The 21,523-nt window shown below is 49.6% G+C and overlaps 1 protein-coding gene across 1 annotated transcript in view; it reads right to left on the bottom strand.

Moving 5' to 3' along the window:
* Positions 1-5,699: 5,699 nt before the first annotated feature.
* The window catches only part of LOC142266593 (tyrosinase-like), a 132,731-nt gene continuing 116,907 nt past the window's right edge, over positions 5,700-21,523 (bottom strand). The window contains exons 6-8 of the mRNA XM_075332312.1: positions 15,431-15,512; positions 5,793-5,960; positions 5,700-5,707 (exon numbers count right to left, since the gene is read on the bottom strand). Of these exons, the coding sequence (XP_075188427.1) occupies positions 5,700-5,707; positions 5,793-5,960; positions 15,431-15,512 (258 nt within the window). The remainder of the gene's footprint in view (positions 5,708-5,792; positions 5,961-15,430; positions 15,513-21,523) is intronic.

The following is a 21,523-nucleotide window of genomic DNA, read 5'->3' as shown; positions in this document are numbered from 1 at the left end:
ATGGCTTGTGACTATTCATCTTCCTCTTGATTACATTCCAGAGGTTTTCAATGGGGTTCAGGTCTGGAGATTGGGCTGGCCATGACAGGGTTTTGATGTGGTGGTCCTTCATCCACACATTGATTGACCTAGCTGTATGGCATGGCGCATTGTCCTGCTGGAGAAAACAGTCCTCAGAGTTGGGGAACATTGCCTGAGCAGAAGGAAGCAGCTGTTTTTCCAGGATAACCTTGTATGTGGCTTGATTCATACGTCCTTCACAAAGTTTAATCTCCCCAATTTCTAGACTAAGGTCATCGTCTCTAATCTAATCTAAGTCTAATTTTCAGTTTGCCCAACACCTGGTCATCTTATGGTTAGAAGGAGACCTGGAGAGGCGACAAGCCACAGTGTCTCGCACCCACTGTGAAATCTGGTGGAGGATCGGTGATGATCTGGGGAGGCTTCAGCAAGGCTGGAATTGGGCAGATTAAACTTTGTGAAGGACGTATGAATCAAGCCGCATACAAGGTTATCCTGGAAAACAGCTGCTTTCTTCTGCTCAGGCAATGTTCCCCAACTCTGAGGACTGGTTTTTCCAGCAGGACAATGCACCATGCCACACAGCTAGGTCAATCAATTGGGTCTAAATCCTACATCATATGAAACGCCTGTTAAAAGGCCACTTCCAATAGGTGGCGCTAGAGTTTGTCTCCTTCCTGGAGAGACAATTTGAATATTTTGCAGAGGGGCTTTGCAGCTATAAGATCCCTCATTGGCAGCTAGACTGGTTTGTCAGGTCTCTACAAGGAGAATAGTCTTCCCCGTGGTCCCCACTATAGCTTGTCATAAGCCAGATCAGATCCCATACTTTACACTGACGAGGGGCAATCACCCCCAAACACCGTGTCTGCAAATTGGGGTTCTGATTGGTATAAATCCTACGTCATATGAAAATGCCTGTTAAAAGGCCACTTTTGACTTTTAGGATTGCTACTTCCAATAGGTGGCGCTAGAGTTTGTCTCCTTCCTGGAGAGACAATTTGGCTATGGAAATAGACAATCTCAAGAAAAAACAGCCCGTTTCTAAAGACAGTGTTTTGAAGAAGTATGACGGAAGATAGTTCCAGCCGATCTGCAGGATTGCATGGCCCCCGGCAGAGGGGAACAATAGACGTGCAGCCCCCCACCAGATGTAGGACAATGAACTACTGCAGGCCTGATTACATTAGAGTCCATGGAGGCCAACTAATATGACACACCAGATAATGATCCACAATCTCACATACATTACATAGTGTTATTACAAATGAACACAATCAATCCAATATACATTGGTGACACCAAGAAATACTATAACCCCCTATATAGATAATTATAAAGTGACACAATACATCATAAGGAGATTCCGGTGTCGGCACATTCTGGACTATAATCATCTGCAACCACTGAATGACATTCAATACATACAGTGTACACCAGGCAGAGTTACTATAGCACAATATCCATAGGGGATATATGTGATACCCTGGCCAGGTCAGGTAGTCACAGATAGGCCCCTACACTAAACCTTCCCTCACAGGTAAAAGCAGCCGACCTTAAAACCCTAGTCACCCCCCTCAGGGCTAGACAGACACACCAGGGGGCAGAACCAGGCGGTTCGAAGACGCCCACCAAAGAGTCTAGACAGCCCGGGGGCGGGAAAGTAGTTCAGTGGAGTACAGTTTGAGAGTTCAAGGAGAGTGGAGGTCAGGCCTGTGTGTCAGGCCTGAAGTAAACTGACAGGTGCCAGGGTAGGAGCCCTGGTGCCTTTGGCTAGGAGGCAGACGGCGGTCTCCGTCTGCAGGAGCCGGGACAGGGTAGTGGCCCGCCGGTGCCGACCCGGGGACCCGACTCGGAAACCGGAGCACACAGGGGGGTACTCAGACCCAGAAGCTAGGTCCAGAAGCGACTGGAACTGGTTAATTAACTGATTGAGGCCAGGACTAGAGGTCCTGTCCCAACCAAAGTCCTGATAAAAGGCAACAGCCCACTGAGGTGGATAACAGGCCACTGCCAGGGCTCAGACATCCCACGGGCCAGCGTCTGCAGGAAAGGGCTCCTTAGGCCACATCCAGCCGTGAGCGGACTCCTGAAGTTGCAAGCACAGGCAGTCCACCATTACACAAAAGTGCAGGAGAAAGACAGAGACCACCAGCCGGGTGGGGGGGTAAGAACGCAGCCGGCTGCGGGCACCGACCACCATCACCTTGGTTTACCAGAGACTCGTGTGTTTCCTTCATTAGTGAGTACACCAGTACCCTGCGGTCGCCCACCTCCCTGCACCAGCGAATCCCAACGGATCCCGGGGCCACCATCCCTGCCCAAGGAGGGGTTAACAACTTGCTGCACAACATCTCCCCCGGGTGCCCCATAACTGCAGCGGTGGTGTCCAAACTCACCACATACCGTGGGTGGCGTCACGAACCTAGTACGGCCCAGCCCATACATATACGTCCTACATCCACCACCCCCAAACCCTATTTATTCAGAGTGTCCACGGTATCCCCCGGGTCCGGAGACCATCGAGCCACCCACCGGAAGGCCCGGACCCGAGCGGCGGCAGGCTGCCGACATGGGGGCGGCACATATATATTATCAAAGACACATCTGTAAACCACCGATAACATAGGTATACAGTTCTCACAATGATTCCTACTCACACAGAGAAATCTGAAAGAACTAAGCCTTTAATACTACATATATATGGGCTGGAACAAAGCTCATACCTTGTGCTCACAGGCAATGGTATACCTGTGTACACCTGTGTATGCTATTCAAAACCTAGGCCATGTCAGTACAGGTACATGATACCTATACAGATCATAGGAGGTGCTGTATATAAATCCTACAAGGATCACAATCTCCCCATAAGTCTGAATAATATCTCCTTGGAAAAGTTCTATGGTGGTATGGAAAGTGGTGACTTCGTGCCGCTTCCACGTTTCTTCTTCTTGTGTATCAGTGAGGCCCCCTGCAGAGGGGAACAATAGACGTACAGCCCCCCATCAGCTGCAGGACAATGAACTACTGCAGACCTGATTACATATGAGTCCATGGAGACAAACTAATATGACACACTATTACAACCCCTTCCCCTTCCAATTGTGTGCAGACAAGTGACCCTAAGCTGACAAGTAAGTAAATAGCTAGTAAACCTAATGTGATTGGCAAAACCAGCCCTCCAAGCTGCAAAAAGTCAGTAGTCTTTAGTTTGTGGCCAGCTCCTCACACCCCATAATAACAGCTACATTTGCAGTGTCCCATAATAACATTGATATCCACAGTGCCCCCATAAATACAGTGATTTCCACAGTGTCCCATAATAGTAGTGATATCCACAGAGCCCCAAAAAAACAGCAATATCCACAGTGCCCCATAATAACAGTGATATCCACAGTGCCCCATAATACCAGCGATATCCACCGTGTCCCCATAATTCCAGCGATATCCACAGTGCCCCATAATACCAGCGATATCCACAGTGCCCCCATAATAACAGTGATATCCACAGTGCTCCATAATACCAGCGATATCCACCGTGTCCCCATAATTCCAGCGATTTCCACAGTGCCCCCATAATTCCATCGATATCCATAGTGTCTCATAATACCAGCAATATCCACAGTGCCCCATAATACCAGCAATATCCACAGTGCCCCCATAATTCCAGCAATATCCACAGTGCCCCATAATACCAGCAATATCCACAGTGCCCCATAATACCAGCAATATCCACAGTGCCCCCATAATACCAGTGATATCCACAGTGCCCCATAATAACAGTGATATCCACAGTGCCCCCATAATAACAGTGATATCCACAGTGCTCCATAATACCAGCGATATCCACCGTGTCCCCATAATTCCAGCGATTTCCACAGTGCCCCCATAATTCCATCGATATCCATAGTGTCTCATAATACCAGCAATATCCACAGTGCCCCATAATACCAGCAATATCCACAGTGCCCCCATAATTCCAGCAATATCCACAGTGCCCCATAATACCAGCAATATCCACAGTGCCCCATAATACCAGCAATATCCACAGTGCCCCCATAATACCAGTGATATCCACAGTGCCCCATAATACCAGCAATATCCACAGTGCCCCATAATACCAGCAATATCCACAGTGCCCCATAATACCAGCAATATCCACAGTGCCCCATAATACCAGCAATATCCACAGTGCCCCATAATACCAGCGATATCCACAGTACCCCATAATACCAGCGATATCCACAGTGCCCCCATAATACCAGCGATATCCACAGTGCCCCCATAATACCAGCAATATCCACAGTGCCCCATAATACCAGCGATATCCACAGTGCCCCCATAATTCCAGCAATATCCACAGTGCCCCATAATACCAGCAATATCCACAGTGCCCCATAATACCAGCAATATCCACAGTGCCCCCATAATACCAGCAATATCCACAGTGCCCCATAATACCAGCAATATCCACAGTGCCCCATAATACCAGCAATATCCACAGTGCCCCATAATACCAGCAATATCCACAGTACCCCATAATACCAGCGATATCCACAGTGCCCCATAATACCAGCGATATCCACAGTGCCCCCATAATACCAGCAATATCCACAGTGCCCCATAATACCAGCAATATCCACAGTGCCCCATAATACCAGCAATATCCACAGTGCCCCATAATACCAGCAATATCCACAGTGCCCCATAATACCAGCAATATCCACAGTGCCCCCATAATACCAGTGATATCCACAGTGCCCCATAATACCAGCGATATCCACAGTGCCCCCATAATTCCAGCGATATCCATAGTGCCTCATAATTACAGCAATATCCACAGTGCCCCCATAATAACAGTGATATCCACAGTGCCCCATAATACCAGTGATATCCACAGTGCCCCCATAATTCCAGCGATATCCACAGTGCCCCCATAATACCAGCGATATCCACAGTGCCCCCATAATTCCAGCGATATCCATAGTGCCTCATAATTACAGCAATATCCACAGTGCCCCCATAATAACAGTGATATCCACAGTGCCCCATAATACCAGTGATATCCACAGTGCCCCCATAATTCCAGCAATATCCGCAGTGCCCCCATAATACCAGCGATATCCACAGTGCCCCATAATACCAGCGATATCCACAGTGCCCCCATAATACCAGCGATATCCACAGTTCCGGCTCACACATTCACGTTCAGGCCATGTCCTCGTCACCTGGTGTTCTTTATAGACCCTGTACAGTGCTGAGATCTGTCACACGGTCCAGACCTTATACGTGTAGTCCGGCCCTGACTCGTGAGCCGGTCAGAGGAGACGGCAGGGGAATACTTCAGTGGCTGCCCGTGTTGTATACACACTGACTCCGGAGTATGAGGTGGGGGTGTAAATGTCCAGCTCCTGATGAAGAGGGCTTTTTGGAGATTTTGCATTGGGGCCCATGAGCTTCATGTTTGAGATTTCACTCAGAAAACCTCTAGATTGTGTGAGGAGAAGCGTGGAGACTGATCGCGCACTCAGCCCTCCGCTTGTTCCTGACCTTCAGAGGCCCCTTCACTGTGGTCAGTGGAGAAGACCGATGGAAGATGAGTCTCACTGGTCCCAGAGAGGCCACCTCAGCAATGTCCCGGGGAACACATTATATTCCTCCATGCCTCATGGATTAATTTACTGAGCTGCAGAATTTAGAGGACATGCAGCATGATCCTGCCTTTATGGGCCTGGTCCCCCCATGGTCTCCCCCTTATAGTCGCCCCTCACCTGTATCTGTCTTCTTTTTCCCTTTTCCTTTGCTGGTGGTCAGGTTCATCTCAGCATAGGTGATGTTCTCTGCCATGGTGTCCAGCTTCTGAGCTTCTGGGAAGTGAGTGGGGAAGCTTCTTAGATGTGGTGCAGATGTGAAAGTGATATACAAGCGAGATACAAGGTCTAAAAATAAGGAAACAAGCACCGTTTTGAAATTTGTGAGAAGTGACTGGTCCCTTGTGTCCGCTATATTCTATACTGGTCACCATAAATTGTAAATGTATTCAACCCACGAGAAAAGCATCCTCACCCTTAGTTCAAGGTCCGTCAGCTGCCACAAAAGGTTGTGGTCCTACTGTACTACGATTTGTAGTCATTACAACACTTTACCCAAAAATTGCACAAAGCTCTTTGCAGCCAAGTGACCTTGTAGTGCTCATAGATATTTATTGTAAGGGGTGTGATCTATTTAAATGACTTTGTGCAGACACCATTGTATCATCATGAACCAGAAACCATTGCCCATACTCTACATGTGGCTGCTGTCGGAGCTTCAACCAGTGGGCCAGAGCAGGTGCAGAAGGACCCCAATTGAAGCCTCTTTTTACCTGCAGGAGGACAATCATCCCAAAGGACTGTGATGGTGTCTGCTTCTTGCCCTTGTCGCGGGCGGAGGAGGGGACGCCGTGCTCTCCCACTGGTCGGATCCGGCTGCCGCTGCTGCTGCGGCCTCTGCTGCTCGGTGGCTCGAGCGATGGGCCGGATCCCGGGGACTCGAGCGGCGCTGTTCTGTCTTCTATTCATTAAATAGGATAAGGTTAATATCGTTTGTTGCCCACAAGAGGTCACTGTTGGCTTTCTTATGTTTTAAGTGTTTTCTTCATACATCTCACAGTATTTCTGTGGGTTGGAGCCTGTTGCTTTAAGGAAAAGATACTTCCTTGGACTGCCCCTTTTCCCTTCCCTTACTGAGTTGGAGAGGCAGATGTCTTGGTGTCTCCATAGGATTCAGAGGTGTTGTGTTCAGTCATATGCATTGCTCTCTATGTTATGCAGATTCTGTAAATACCAGTGCTACTATGTATGTCATTCTGTTATTCTGTACTGATTTGGATTTGTATCTTTTGTTATAGTTTTTACCAATTAATCATCCATTTCTTATGATCATCCACCTATCCATCATCATTTAATAAATAAAGACTTAAAGGCAACACAGTCTGTTTATTGAAACAGTGGATGAAGGTTAGCTGTATGCCGGAGTCCACACAGCTCACACGTGGCCGAAGGCAGAACAGTAAAAACGGGCTGCTGGTCGCAGGCAGCGATTGTACGAACTGTACGGGACAGCTAACACCCACGCTACACGGCACACAGGTATTACAGCAGCCGCCGTACAGCTACATAGAACAAGAGCGCAGTCCAGCTCCAGTAAAGATAGCCGGTCGCAGGCTCTAGTACGGGACCGCTAACATCCACGCTGTACCGCATATGGATGTCGCAGCAGCCACCATACAGCCGCAGTGACTAGACCGCAGTACGCCAGAAACCACCATTCCACTCTCCACCACGCGGAAGGCCGTCTGCAAATAGACTCTGTTTCCCGCTAAAGTAGTCTGCAGCCAAGTGCACAATGTCTGTCAGCCAAGCGTCTTCCCTGAAGACAAGGTCACGGGCAAGCTCTACTAAGTCCTCAATTAGGGAGCTTGCTGCCGTCGCACGCGCTGAGGCCGAAGCAGCTAAAGTGAGGTCCTCCTTCACTGAACGGGAAATGCAACTCAAACTAAAACAGACAGAGAGTGCACGTCTGCAAGCGGAGCTAGAAGCAGAGAGTGCACGTCTGAAAGCGGAGCAAGAATCAGAGAGTGCACGTCTGCAACTGACTCTAGAAAGACTTGCCGTAGAAAAGGAGACAGCGGCCGCAATAGCCAAGGCAGAGGTCCTGGAAGCGGCAGAGCACCCCGAAGAAAGACGCAGCGATGTTCTTAGGCCGGACCTAGACCAGCAGGATCCAGCACAGCGCGTCGCAGAATACGTCTACCAATACTCCAGGATAGATGACAGCTCAGATGTGCTTCACCGAACAGACTACGCAGACGGCCAGCCATCCAACCTCGAATTACACCGCTTCAAGCAAGAGAGTGTACAGCACGAGGAGGTTCACCAAAACTATTATCCCACAGAGCGGAAGGTACAACCACCATCTTACCACAAAGAGACACCTTCCTCTCCGGGGAGGTACTATGCTGACTTTCCGAAGGCGGAAACACCCTACAGGTATGGTGATACACCACACAATAGACACGACCACACACCGGCTCGCACCAGCACTGACCAAGCCACCATGGACTTTGCAAAGTTCTTTGCTCGTCGAGAACTGGTCACAAAAGGACTTGTAAAGTTCAATGATCGCGCCGAGAATTATAGGTCGTGGCGAGCCTCGTTCCAGAACACCATCAGAGGTTTGGACCTTTCTTGTAGTAAGGAGTTAGATCTCCTAGTAAAATGGCTTGGTAGTGAATCGGTAGAACACGCCAAAAGATTAAGAGACATTAACATTAAAAACCCACCCAAAGGTCTACACTTGGCGTGGAAGAGACTTGATGAATGCTATGGGTCCATAGAAGTTATTGAAAATGCTTTGTTTAAAAGAATTGATGACTTCCCTAAGATAGGACCCAAAGGCTTTCAAAGGCTAAGAGTGCTAAGTGATCTGTTAGTAGAGTTACGGGTTGCCCAAGAGGAAGGAGATTTGCCCGGATTGGCATTCTTGGATACCGCTAGGGGTGTCAATCCGATAGTGCAAAAACTTCCTTACAATCTACAAGAAAAGTGGCTCTCACACGGTTCACGGTATAAGCAAACACATAACGTGCCATTCCCTCCTTTTATTGTATTTGTAGATTTTGTAGCTCAGCAAGCTAAAATCAGAAATGACCCTAGTTTTGATTTTACTCTGTCGTGTACCACTGCCCCCGGTGTCAAACCCAGTAGGACACCCGTGGCGGTCCACAAAACTAACATTGTCTCCTCAGGTCCTGCTCACAAAGAGAGTAAGCATCCTCCAGAAGAGAACAAACCCCAGGATATCAGTAAACAGTGTCCTCTACACCGGAAACCACATCCTCTACTAAAATGCAGAGCCTTCAGGGAGAAGTCTCTAGAGGATCGCAAGGGCTTCCTCAAGGAACACAACATCTGCTTCAAATCCTGTGCTGCAACATCGCACATGGCCAGGAACTGCGAAGCTAGTGTGAAGTGTGCAGAATGTGACAGCACAGATCACAATACAGCCTTACACCGTGGACCACCTACACGAGTGTTGCCGCAAGCAGAAGAACACGATGGAAAACAGAAGAACACTGATGAAGACACAACGGTGGTCACCTCTCAATGTACGGAGATCTGTAAAGGACTCACAGGAGGAAGGTCCTGTTCGAAAATCTGCCTTGTCAGAGTCTACTCAGCAGGCCGTAGGGACAAAGCAATTAAGGTCTATGCGATCTTGGACGACCAGAGCAACAGATCTCTTGCCAAGTCCATCTTCTTCAGCAGTTTCAACATTGCGGGCCCCGGTTCTCCCTACTCCTTGAAGACATGTTCAGGTACCGTTGAGACGGCAGGGAGGAAGGCAAGCGGATACAAGGTGGAATCCATAGATGGCCAGACCTGCTTATCATTACCCACCATACTGGAATGCAACCAGATTCCTGACAACAGGTCCGAGATACCTTCGTCAGAGGTAGCAGCTCATCACCCCCATATGAAGCGTATAGCTCACCTGATTCCAGAACTGGACTCAGAAGCTCCAATAGCCTTACTCCTTGGAAGAGACATGCTACGTGTGCATAAGGCTAGAGAGTCCATTAACGGCTCCCAGAACGCTCCATATGCGCAGAGACTTGACCTAGGATGGGTCGTAATAGGAGATGTCTGTCTAGGAGGAGCACACAAGCCAGCCTCAGTCAACAGTATGCTCACCAACACACTAGAAAATGGACGTCCGTCTTTCTTCCGACCATGTCACAACAGTCTGTTGGTAAAGGAATTACCAAGCAGTACTCCTCTGCCATGTCCTTTCGCAGTTCCTTCCAACGAAGACCACGCTTGTGAGGGCGAACAAGACCATATAGGCTGTACAGTCTTCCACAGGACCAAAGAGGACAACAAAACAGCAATGTCCATAGAAGACAGGATGTTCTTGGATATCATGGACCAAGAAATAACCAAAGACAAGTCGAACAGCTGGGAGGCACTCTTACCATTCCGACCACGGAGACAACGCCTACCCAACAACAGGGAACAGGTCTACAGTCGATTTGTCTCCCTCAGACACAAGCTCAAGAAGTCTCCCGAGATGAGAGAACATTTCTTTACCTTCATGGAGAAGATATTCCGAAATAACCATGCAGAGATCGCACCTACACTACGAGACTCCGAGGAACGCTGGTACTTACCCATCTTCGGAGTGTACCATCCTAAAAAGCCAGGCCAAATAAGAGTGGTGTTCGACTCAAGTGCCAAGTGCGAAGACGTCTCGTTGAATGATGTCCTACTATCTGGCCCAGACCTCAACAACAGACTCTTAGAAGTTCTACTCTGTTTCCGCAGAGATACGGTGGCATTTATGGCTGACATCCAACAGATGTTCCACTGCTTTCTCGTCAAAAAGGAACACAGAAACTACCTGAGGTTCTTCTGGTACCGTGACAACGACCCAGATAAAGACATCATAGAGTACCGGATGAGGGTACATATCTTCGGGAACAGTCCTTCCCCCGCAGTGGCTATCTACAGTCTCAGGAATTCCGCCAAAGAAGGTGAAGAGAAGTACGGGTCGGATGTTAGATCCTTTGTGGAAAAGGATTTCTACGTAGACGACTGCTTAAAATCCACACCCACAAACGAGGCAGCAATCAGTCTTCTAAAAAGAGCTCAAGAAATGCTTGCTCAGTCCAACTTAAGGTTGCATAAGATTGCATCCAATAGCCGAGAACTGATGGAAGCCTTTCCCTCTCAAGACTATTCCAGTGATCTGAAGGGCATAGACCTGAGCATCGACTTTCTTCCCATGCAACGGAGCCTAGGACTACTTTGGGACTTGAAGACAGATGCCTTCACCTTTCAGATCAACAAAGAAGAAAAGTCCTTCACACGTAGAGGTGTCCTTTCCTTTGTGAATAGTTTGTACGATCCTCTGGGATTCGTAGCTCCAGTTACCGTCCAAGGTAAAATGATGCTAAGAGACTTCACCCAAGGGACATCTGATTGGGATGATACACTTCCAGCAGAAAAAGCAGACCTGTGGGCAGAGTGGAAGAAGTCTCTCGAGGCCTTGACCGATCTGCATGTGAACCGACCATACGCTCCTGTGCCATCCACAGAAGTCAAGTCTCAAAGACATTGTATCTTCTGCGATGCATCAGTCAAAGCAATCGCAGCAGTAGTATACCTTAAAACCACCGATGTGAATGAACAGATCCATATTGGGTTCATCATGAGTCGGACAAAACTGGCGCCACTCCGTGAACACACGATACCTAGACTGGAACTCTGTGCTGCCGTCCTTGCAGTAGAGCTGGCTGAACTTATCTCAGATGGAATGAATCAGGAGATCAAAGATGCAGAGTTTTACACTGACAGCAAGGTGGTACTAGGATACATCTGCAACGAAACACGACGCTTCTATGTCTACGTCAGCAACCGGGTATTGAGAATAAGAAGATCAACTTGCCCTGATCAGTGGCATTATGTATCTACTCATCACAATCCCGCCGACCATGCGACTAGATCCGTTGCACCAAGTCACCTTAAGGACACTACATGGTTCACAGGCCCTGCCTTCCTGTACCGAACAACATCCTACATCAGCAGGCCCGATACATTCGAACTGGTGAATCCAGATGTCGATGAAGACCTTCGTCCTCAAGTGTCAGCTCTTCATACAGTGGTTTCAGGACGTCACCTCGGATCTCATCGGTTCAGTAGATTCTCAACCTGGAACTCACTTGTTAGAGCCATCGCTTTTTTACTACACGTGACTCAGTTTTACAAGTCCGAACTACCAACAAATCAGAGATGCAGTAAAGGTTGGCATCACTGCAAGCATGCGTTTACTGCTCCCAACCTAGAGAAAGCCAAGATTACAATACTCCATGTTGTACAAAATGAAGCCTACAACAAGGAGATAGACAATCTCGACAAAGGACTACCCATTCCTATAGACAGTGCGTTGAGGAAACTCGACCCGTTCATTGACAAAGATGGGCTGCTGAGAATAGGTGGCCGCATTCAAGAAGCTAAGGTAGAAGTCTCAGAGAAACACCCGGTAATAATTCCCGGACGTCATCACGTCACAACCTTGCTCATTCAACATCATCACATCTTGGTGAGACATCAAGGTCGTTTGTTTACCGAAGGGAGTCTACGAGCGGCTGGACTATGGATAGTCGGAGCGAAGAGAAGCGTGAGCAAACTCATCTTCAACTGCGTTACGTGTCGCAAACTTCATGGCATGTTTCAAAACCAGAAGATGGCTAATCTTCCACCTGACAGGCTCAGTACTGAACCCCCTTTCACCAACGTTGGACTGGATGTGTTCGGCCCCTGGTCCGTAGCTACAAGACGCACTAGGAAGGTCCATGCCGAAGCAAAGTGTTGGGCAGTTCTATTCACCTGTTTGTCTGTCAGAGCTGTTCATATCGAAGTAATAGAATCTATGGACACTTCAAGTTTCATAAATGCACTTCGACGCTTCATCGCTATCAGAGGCCCTGTGAAGCACATTCGTTCTGATAGAGGCACGAACTTTATTGGAGCAGCAAGAGAACTCCAAATCCCTTCCAATCTAGACATTATAAATGTAGAGAGGTACCTAGGTGAGCAAGGATGCACCTGGACCTTCAACCCGCCACACTCTTCGCACATGGGAGGCACCTGGGAAAGAATGATAGGAATTGCACGCAAGATTCTAGATTCTATTCTCTTGCAAGCAAACACCAGACTTACCCACGAAAGCTTGACTACGTTCTTGGCCGAAGTTACAGCTATCATGAATGCTAGGCCATTGACAGCTCTTTCTGGAGATTCTGGAGACTCAACAGTTCTTACTCCTGCCATGTTACTTACACAGAAAACCTGTGTCCCAGGAGCTCCACCTGGAGAATTCACCGAGAAAGACCTCTACAGAAGACAATGGAGGCAAGTACAAAACGTGTCCAATGCCTTTTGGGACAGATGGAGGAAACAATATCTCTCCACTCTGCAAACCAGAACAAAATGGCAGAAAGACCATCCAAACATCAGACTTGGCGATGTGGTACTTGTAAAGGACAGTCAATCACACCGAAATGAGTGGCCACTCGGTCTAGTCACCAAACCCTTTCCCAGCAAGGATGGGAGAGTACGCAAGGTAGAGGTCAGAGTGAGCAAGCTCGGAGAGAACAAACTGTTCACCAGACCAGTCACTGAACTTGTGTTGTTGTTATCCCCTCAGGAGTCCAATAGTGGCATTGGTTAACGCCAAGCGGGGAGTGTTCTGTCTTCTATTCATTAAATAGGATAAGGGTAATATCATTTGTTGCCCACAAGAGGTCACTGTTGGCTTTCTTATGTTTTAAGTGTTTTCTTCATACATCTCACAGTATTTCTGTGGGTTGGAGCCTGTTGCTTTAAGGAAAAGATACTTCCTTGGACTGCCCCTTTTCCCTTCCCTTACTGAGTTGGAGACGCAGATGTCTTGGTGCCTCCATAGGATTCAGAGGTGCTATGGCTGGCTCCAGTTCCTTTTCTTCAATCGTTCCTCCTGACTAGTGGATCCCGGTAGGAATCATTGTACTAGACTACATATTTGTGTTGGAATATGTGTGCAGTTGTTATGTAGGCACTGTGAAGTAACAGTGGCTCTACTCAGATTGCATAGGCTGTGATACATGCAGAGCAGGTGTAGGGCAGCTTCAGCAGTGTAAATGTTGTATTCAGTCATATGCATTGCTCTCTGTGTTATGCAGATTCTGTAAATACCAGTACTACTATGTATGTCATTCTGTTATTCGTGATATGCCTGTACTGATTTGGATTTGTATCCTTTGTTATAATTTTTACCAATCAATCATCCATTTCTTATGATCATCCACCTATCCATCATCATTTAATAAATAAAGACTTAAAGGCAACACAGTCTGTTTATTGAAACAGTGGATGAAGGTTAGCTGTATGCCGGAGTCCACACAGCTCACACGTGGACGAAGGCAGAACAGGCGCTCCTCGCCCGTGAGTGAAAAGGGGATTGGATTTGGGGATTTATTGTCCGTGACGCCACCCACGGTTGTGGTGATTGTGTGGACACCACCGCTGCTCTGTAGGGGGATCCCGGGAGCGGTGACAGGGAGCAGCTTTGTTGTTAGTTCTCCCCTCCGTGGGTAGGGGGTTGGTTGTCCCGGGGCCCAGTGATGGGGAGGAGGATGAGGGATGGCAGGCCAGGTGCGGGGCCTGGTGAGGTGCAGGGTCGCGGGGGCAGCGCTGTGCCTCACGGCACGGTGGTACTCACTCAGCCTGAGACGGTGACACAGTTCTCGGTAAAACACACGGCTGGAAAGACGGTTCCCACGGACGGCTGCTGTTGCTTTTCCCCGGTAGTTAGCGGTGACTGTCTCTTTCCCTGCACCTTGTGTAACGTTGGTAGCGATGGGTTCCCACCGGTAACCCGCTCCCCGGCTTGGATATGGGCCGGAGGAGCCCCTCTTTGCCCGCAGGCGCTGGCCCTGAGAGACTGGTGCCTTGGCGGTGGCGGTGTCTCTCTCCTACGGTTGGACTGTTGCCTTCAATCGGACTTAGTTGTTGGGAGACCCGGAGGTCCCCTTTACTGACGGATTTGGCAAATTCACGGCGACTCCTAGCCTTGCCGGGATCCGAAAGGCCCCTGCCAATGGTGCTGGCTTCTCTTCGTATACCACTCCGGTATTGCCGGGCCACCACCCGTCCACGGTCCTTTCGGCAACCTCCAATCAGCCTCTCCTGCAGACGGTCACCGCCGTCTGCTAACCTTGCTGTTCTCAGTCCGGGGCACACACCCGGACCAACTTCGGCTTTCCAAACTGTCACCTTCTCTGCCACTTTAACTCCTCTCACTTGCTCCTCTACCACTTCACTCTCACTTCAACTCTGATCTGCCTTGTTCTCCCGCCTCCAGGGCTGTGAACTCCTAGGTGGGCGGAGCCAACCGCCTGGCCCACCCCCTGGTGTGGACATCAGCCCCTGGAGGAAGGCAACAAGGATTTCTGGTGTAGCTTCGGTGTACCTATCCGGGGTGTAGGGTGTGGTGGTGTCATTACCTGTGACCCCTGGCTTGCCCAGGGCGTCACTCCCTTGTGGAGCCGAGCTCACAATGCTCAGTCTACAGTGTGTCTAGAACCTGAGGAAACATCTCAGACTCAGCACAGTGAGGTCCTTTCCCGTCATGAGGCCCAGTCATTTGCCCAGTCATTAGGGTCATGTTTCAGAGCCTTTGTGAAATCTAGGTTGTTGGCCAAGATCGGTGCAATATTGCTGGCCTGACTCCGGCCGTGACATGGGGCCTACGCTCTCTTAATATTAGACAGTGTGCAATGTCTGCTTGTTGGTGCTCAGGTCAAGGGCCCAAATAATCCTGGACCCACTGAACAAGTTCAGGGCTAAGTGCAAGTTTAAGCACCACTTCTTTGCTTTCAATGACCCTTTCCACTGAGCAGCACATGGTTTCTATAAGGGAAAAGGAAGGAGTATGAGAAACGAAGAGCAAAGGAAGAGACATCAGTGTGAGAACATGAGACGGTCTCCTAGCCCAATAGTTGTCCAGATAGGAAGAAGGGCAGATTGTTGGACGGAAGGAAGGTTTTAGATCCTCATTTTCATCTGGTTCCTTTTCTGCAAGATTCTTATAGTGTGCACTCCAGAATCCATTGGTGGTGTCTGAGAAGGTACAGGAGGAGGTGGTGCCCCTGAGAACTGTCACATCACCTTCCCACCACAACAATGGAAGAAACCCAGACCTCTGCTTGATTGTCCTCACCTCTGTTGATGCATCTGTGTGTGTGGGTGCGCTGTTTTGGGAGGGTGGTCCTGATGGTGAACACCAATGTTGAGTCAGCTATCCTGACAGCACCCTGCCATTGTGTTATTACTGGGACGATGTGTACCGCCCCGGTGCAGAACGGGGTGCTCGGATCCGGAACGGCTGTGGCTCGAGGGGTCCGGACCCGGGCTTGGCGGACACTCCGATCCTTAAAAGGGGATTATTTACAGGGGAATAGTTTGTGAAGCCACCTGCGGGTTGCGTTAATGGGAGTACCGCTGCTGCCGGAGGGAGTATTGGGGCAGTTAGTGTGGGAGAGCAAGGTGTCAGTCCCTTCGCAGGCAGTGAAGGCCCCGGACTTTGGGGATTGGTAGGTTTGGGAGAACAGGGTGCAGGGACCAGGGTACTCACTGCGGGTAGTCGTGGTGCTGGATGAGGTTTATAAAGTAGACACATACACTGCAGGTAAACCAAAGTATGAGTACCGCTGCCGTTGCGGGGAGTCCGTCCAGGTCTGCTCCCACCGGTGTCACTTGGTGATCCGGAGCCTGCCTCTGTGCACAATTTGTTGTCTGTTTGTGGCCCCGTGGCTTGAAGCTGTTGGGGCCCCGCTCACTATGTGTTTGGCAGCTGTGCTCTTGTTGAGGGCTGGCACGCGGGACCTCAGTGGGCTGCTTTTGGCTGGAAAACCCTGTCCCCCTCATTGTACTGATGTTTTAAATCTCTGATCTCTTAGGGAAGTTCGTGAAGATACTCTCCCTACCAGGTTAATTGTCAGGACGTTGAATCGGCTCCTGACCTAGGGTCCTGTACCCCATCGTGCTCGGTACCAGTTCATTTATTCGGCTTTCTGGTGCCGACAGTCCTCCAAGTCTACGTCCGTCACACCCCTGTCCAATGCCTCTGCAACCGGTCCCCGACTCCTCTGGTCCCAGACCACCGTCTGCGACCCAACCTATCGTCTCTCTCTAGCTCCCCGGGAGCTAACACTACAGCTCCTCTCACTTTGAGAGCTCTTACTTACCTCCTCGCTCTCCTGGAGCTAACTAACTTGTCCCCACCCACCAGTCTGCCTGACCCCTAGGTCGGCGGCCCTATCCCGCTAGACCAACTCACTGGTGTGTCTGACAAGTCATGGTGTGGGGTGTTGATTGGGATTTGTGGTGCTGATAGTAGTGACACCGACCGTTGGGAACCTGGAACCATGGGGGAGTAGGCCTAGCACCCTTGGTAGAGGATGCAGTTCCCTGTAGCACCCTGACAATGCTTAACATTACCTGCATGGCTGTTGTCCCAGAAGGAAGCCTCTTCAAAAGATGATGCACAAGACAGTTTGCTGAAGACAAGGCCATGGATTCCTGGAACCGTCCTGTGTCTGATGAGACCAAGAGAAACTTATTTGATTCAGATTCTGTCAAGTGTGTGGTGGCTGCAGGTGAGGACAGAGACAAGTGTGTGTGGCGGCTCCAGGTGAGGACAGAGACAAGTGTGCCTGGCAACTCCAGGTGAGGACACAGACAAGTGTGTGTGGCGGCTCCAGGTGAGGACACAGACAAGTGTGTGTGGCGGCTCCAGGTGAGGACACAAACAAGTGTGTGTGGCAACTCCAGATGAAGACACAGAGAAGTGTGCCTGGCAACTCCAGGTGAGGACACAGACAAGTGTGTGTGGCGGCTCCAGGTGAGGACACAGACAAGTGTGTGTGGCGGCTCCAGATGAAGACACAGACAAGTGTGTCTGGCAACTCCAGGTGAAGACACAGACAAGTGTGTGTGGCGGCTTCAGATGAAGACACAGACAAGTGTGTGTGGCGGCTCCAGGTGAGAAAACAGACACATGTTTGTGGCAGCTCCAGGTGAGGACAGAGACAAGTGTGTGTGGCGGCTCCAGGTGAGGACAGAGACAAGTGTGTGTGGCGGCTTCAGAAGAAGACACAGACAAGTGTGTGTGGCGGCTCCAGGTGAGGAAACAGACAAGTGTTTGTGGCAGCTCCAGGTGAGGACACAGACAAGTGTGTGTGGCGGCTCCAGGTGAGGACAGAGACAAGTGTGTCTGACAACTCCAGGTGAGGACACAGACAAGTGTGTGTGGCGGCTCCAGGTGAGGACACAAACAAGTGTGTGTGGCGGCTTCAGATGAAGACACAGAAAAGTGTGTGTGGCGGCTCCAGGTGAGGACAGAGACAAGTGTGTCTGACAACTCCAGGTGAGGACACAGACAAGTGTGTGTGGCGGCTCCAGGTGAGGACACAGACAAGTGTGTGTGGCGGCTCCAAGTGAGGACACAGACAAGTGTTTGTGGTGGCTCCAGGAGAGGACACAGACAAGTGTGTGTGGCGGCTCCAAGTGAGGACACAGACAAGTGTTTGTGGTGGCTCCAGGAGAGGACACAGACAAGTGTGTGTGGCGGCTCCAGGTGAGGACACAGACAAGTGTTTGTGGTGGCTCCAGGTGATGACACAGACAAGTGTTTGTGGTGGCTCCAGGTGATGACACAGACAAGTGTTTGTGGTGGCTCCAGGAGAGGACACAGACAAATGTGTGTGGTGTCTCCAGGTGAGGACACAGACAAGTGTGTTTGGTGGCTCCAGGTGAGGACACAGACAAGTGTGTGTGGTGGCTCCAGGTGATGACACAGACAAGTGTTTGTGGTGGCTCCAGGTGAGGACACAGACAAGTGTGTGTGGTGTCTCCAGGTGAGGACACAGACAAGTGTGTTTGGTGGCTCCAGGTGAGGACACAGACAAGTGTGTGTGGCGGCTCCAGGTGAGGACACAGACAAGTGTGTCTGGCAACTCCAGGTGAAGACACAGACAAGTGTGTGTGGCGGCTTCAGATGAAGACACAGACAAGTGTGTGTGGCGGCCTCAGATGAAGACACAGACAAGTGTCAACACCAACATGAGCACCTTGAGAGGTTAAAAGACGGTGATTAAGGTAACACCACATTACTTACTGAGCCCAACATGGCGATTGAATCTGTACTAAGCCCTGCCTGGTTCCCCCCCCCCCCCCCTGTTTCTTCAGAAATACCACCCTCTCTTTCACCGGATGGTGGTTTCAATCTAATTCTTAACATTCTTTTTGTATCTCAAGCGTTATAGCGGACCATATACCACAGCTTGCTAGTGAACATTTGGGTCTCCAAGAGACATATCACATAGATAATAGCAAAGGTAAATTTGGCTATCGATTTTGTGTATTTCACATAAATCTTTTTTCTTTACGGTCCCTTTCATACATTTACATGAAATATTGATAATATTCTCAAGATGGGTTTGTTTTCTACTTCAGGTTGATCACTAAGGTACCACTGAGCAACATATGTGAACTTAGTTTCACCAGTCTAAACTCATATACGTTTCTTGTGGTACGTATTTTCTATATAATGCCTTCTTACATATATGTTATGTATATTAGGGTCTCTCAATTGAACAATCATGAATTGATAATTCATACAAATATACATCAGGTTTTTCTGTTTGTTATACGTGTTGTTCTAACGCCAAAAGCATTGGCCGAATTTTTTATTGCATGCATTACGTGTAAAATTGACTGTAGGTGTGAAATCGACTGTACATGTCTATGAGATTTGATATTGTATTTTTCTTTCTTTTGTTTCAGTACATTTATTTGATAAAGGCCAAAATTGTATGGCCGAAACGTCATAGCACAAACCTTTGCATGAATAAAAATTGGCATTGATAAGCATCAACACTCTCGTTTTTTCACTTCTTTGAGTGCCCGAGCTGACTTTTTGCATCATTGACTTTTTCTCGGCGGCACCTAACTTATTTATTGTGAGCCAGATTCTATGCTATATATAAGTGTGTGTGGCGGCTCCAGGTGAGGAAACAGACAAGTGTTTGTGGCAGCTCCAGGTGAGGACACAGACAAGTGTTTGTGGTGGCTCTAGGAGAGGACACAGACAAATGTGTGTGGTGTCTCCAGGTGAGGACACAGACAAGTGTGTGTGGCGGCTCAAGGTGAGGACACAGACAAATGTTTGTGGTGGATCCAGGTGAGGACACAGACAAGTGTTTGTGGTGGCTCCAGGTGATGACACAGACAAGTGTTTGTGGTGGCTCCAGGAGAGGACACAGACAAATCTGTGTGGTGTCTCCAGGTGAAGACACAGACAAGTTTTTGTGGTGGCTCCAGGAGAGGACACAGACAAGTGTGTGTGGCGGCTCCAAGTGAGGACACAGACAAGTGTTTGTGGTGGCTCCAGGACAGGACACAGACAAGTGTGTGTGGCGGCTCCAGGTGATGACACAGACAAGTGTTTGTGGTGGCTCCAGGAGAGGACACAGACAAATGTGTGTGGTGTCTCCAGGTGAGGACACAGACAAGTGTGTTTGGTGGCTCCAGGTGAGGACACAGACAAGTGTGTGTGGCGGCTCCAGGTGAGGACACAGACAAGTGTGCCTGGCAACTCCAGGTGAGGACACAGACAAGTGTGTCTGGCGGCTCCAGATGAAGACACAGACAAGTGTGTCTGGCAACTCCAGGTGAAGACACAGACAAGTGTGTGTGGCGGCTTCAGATGAAGACACAGACAAGTGTGTGTGGCGGCTTCAGGTGAGGACAGAGACAAGTGTTTGTGGTGGCTCCAGGTGATGACAGAGACATATGTGTGTGGCGGTTCCAGGTGAGGACACAGACAAGTGTTTGTGGTGGCTCCAGGAGAGGACACAGACAAGTGTGTGTGGCGGCTCCAAGTGAGGACACAGACAAGTGTGTGTGGTGGCTCCAGGAGAGGACACAGACAAGTGTGTGTGGCGGCTCCAGGTGAGGACACAGACAAGTGTTTGTGGTGGCTCCAGGTGAGGACACAGACAAGTGTTTGTGGTGGCTCCAGGAGAGGACACAGACAAGTGTGTGTGGCGGCTCCAGGTGAGGACACAGACAAGTGTTTATGGTGGCTCCAGGTGATGACACAGACAAGTGTTTGTGGTGGCTCCAGGAGAGGACACAGACAAATGTGTGTGGTGTCTCCAGGTGAGGACACAGACAAGTGTGTTTGGTGGCTCCAGGTGAGGACACAGACAAGTGTGTGTGGCGGCTCAAGGTGAGGACACAGACAAGTGTTTGTGGTGGATCCAGGTGAGGACACAGACAAGTGTTTGTGGTGGCTCCAGGTGATGACACAGACAAGTGTTTGTGGTGGCTCCAGGAGAGGACACAGACAAATCTGTGTGGTGTCTCCAGGTGAGGTCACAGACAAGTTTTTGTGGTGGCTCCAGGAGAGGACACAGACAAGTGTGTGTGGCGGCTCCAAGTGAGGACACAGACAAGTGTTTATGGTGGCTCCAGGTGAGGACACAGACAAATGTGTGTGGTGGCTCCAGGTGAGGACACAGACAAATGTGTGTGGTGGCTCCAGGTGATGACACAGACAAGTGTTTGTGGTGGCTCCAGGAGAGGACACAGACAAATGTGTGTGGTGGCTCCAGGTGAGGACACAGAGAAGTGTGTGTGGCGGCTCCAGGTGAGGACACAGACAAGTGTTTGTGGTGGCTCCAGGTGATGACACAGACAAGTGTTTGTGGTGGCTCCAGGAGAGGACACAGACAAATGTGTGTGGTGTCTCCAGGTGAGGACACAGACAAGTGTGTTTGGTGGCTCCAGGTGAGGACACAGACAAGTGTGTGTGGCGGCTCAAGGTGAGGACACAGACAAGTGTTTGTGGTGGCTCC

The sequence above is a fragment of the Anomaloglossus baeobatrachus genome, chromosome 1 (assembly GCF_048569485.1).
Source record: "Anomaloglossus baeobatrachus isolate aAnoBae1 chromosome 1, aAnoBae1.hap1, whole genome shotgun sequence".
Taxonomy (NCBI): Eukaryota; Metazoa; Chordata; class Amphibia; order Anura; family Aromobatidae; genus Anomaloglossus; species Anomaloglossus baeobatrachus.
Note: the sequence above shows the minus strand (reverse complement) of the source record. Positions and strands in the feature narration are given on the sequence as shown.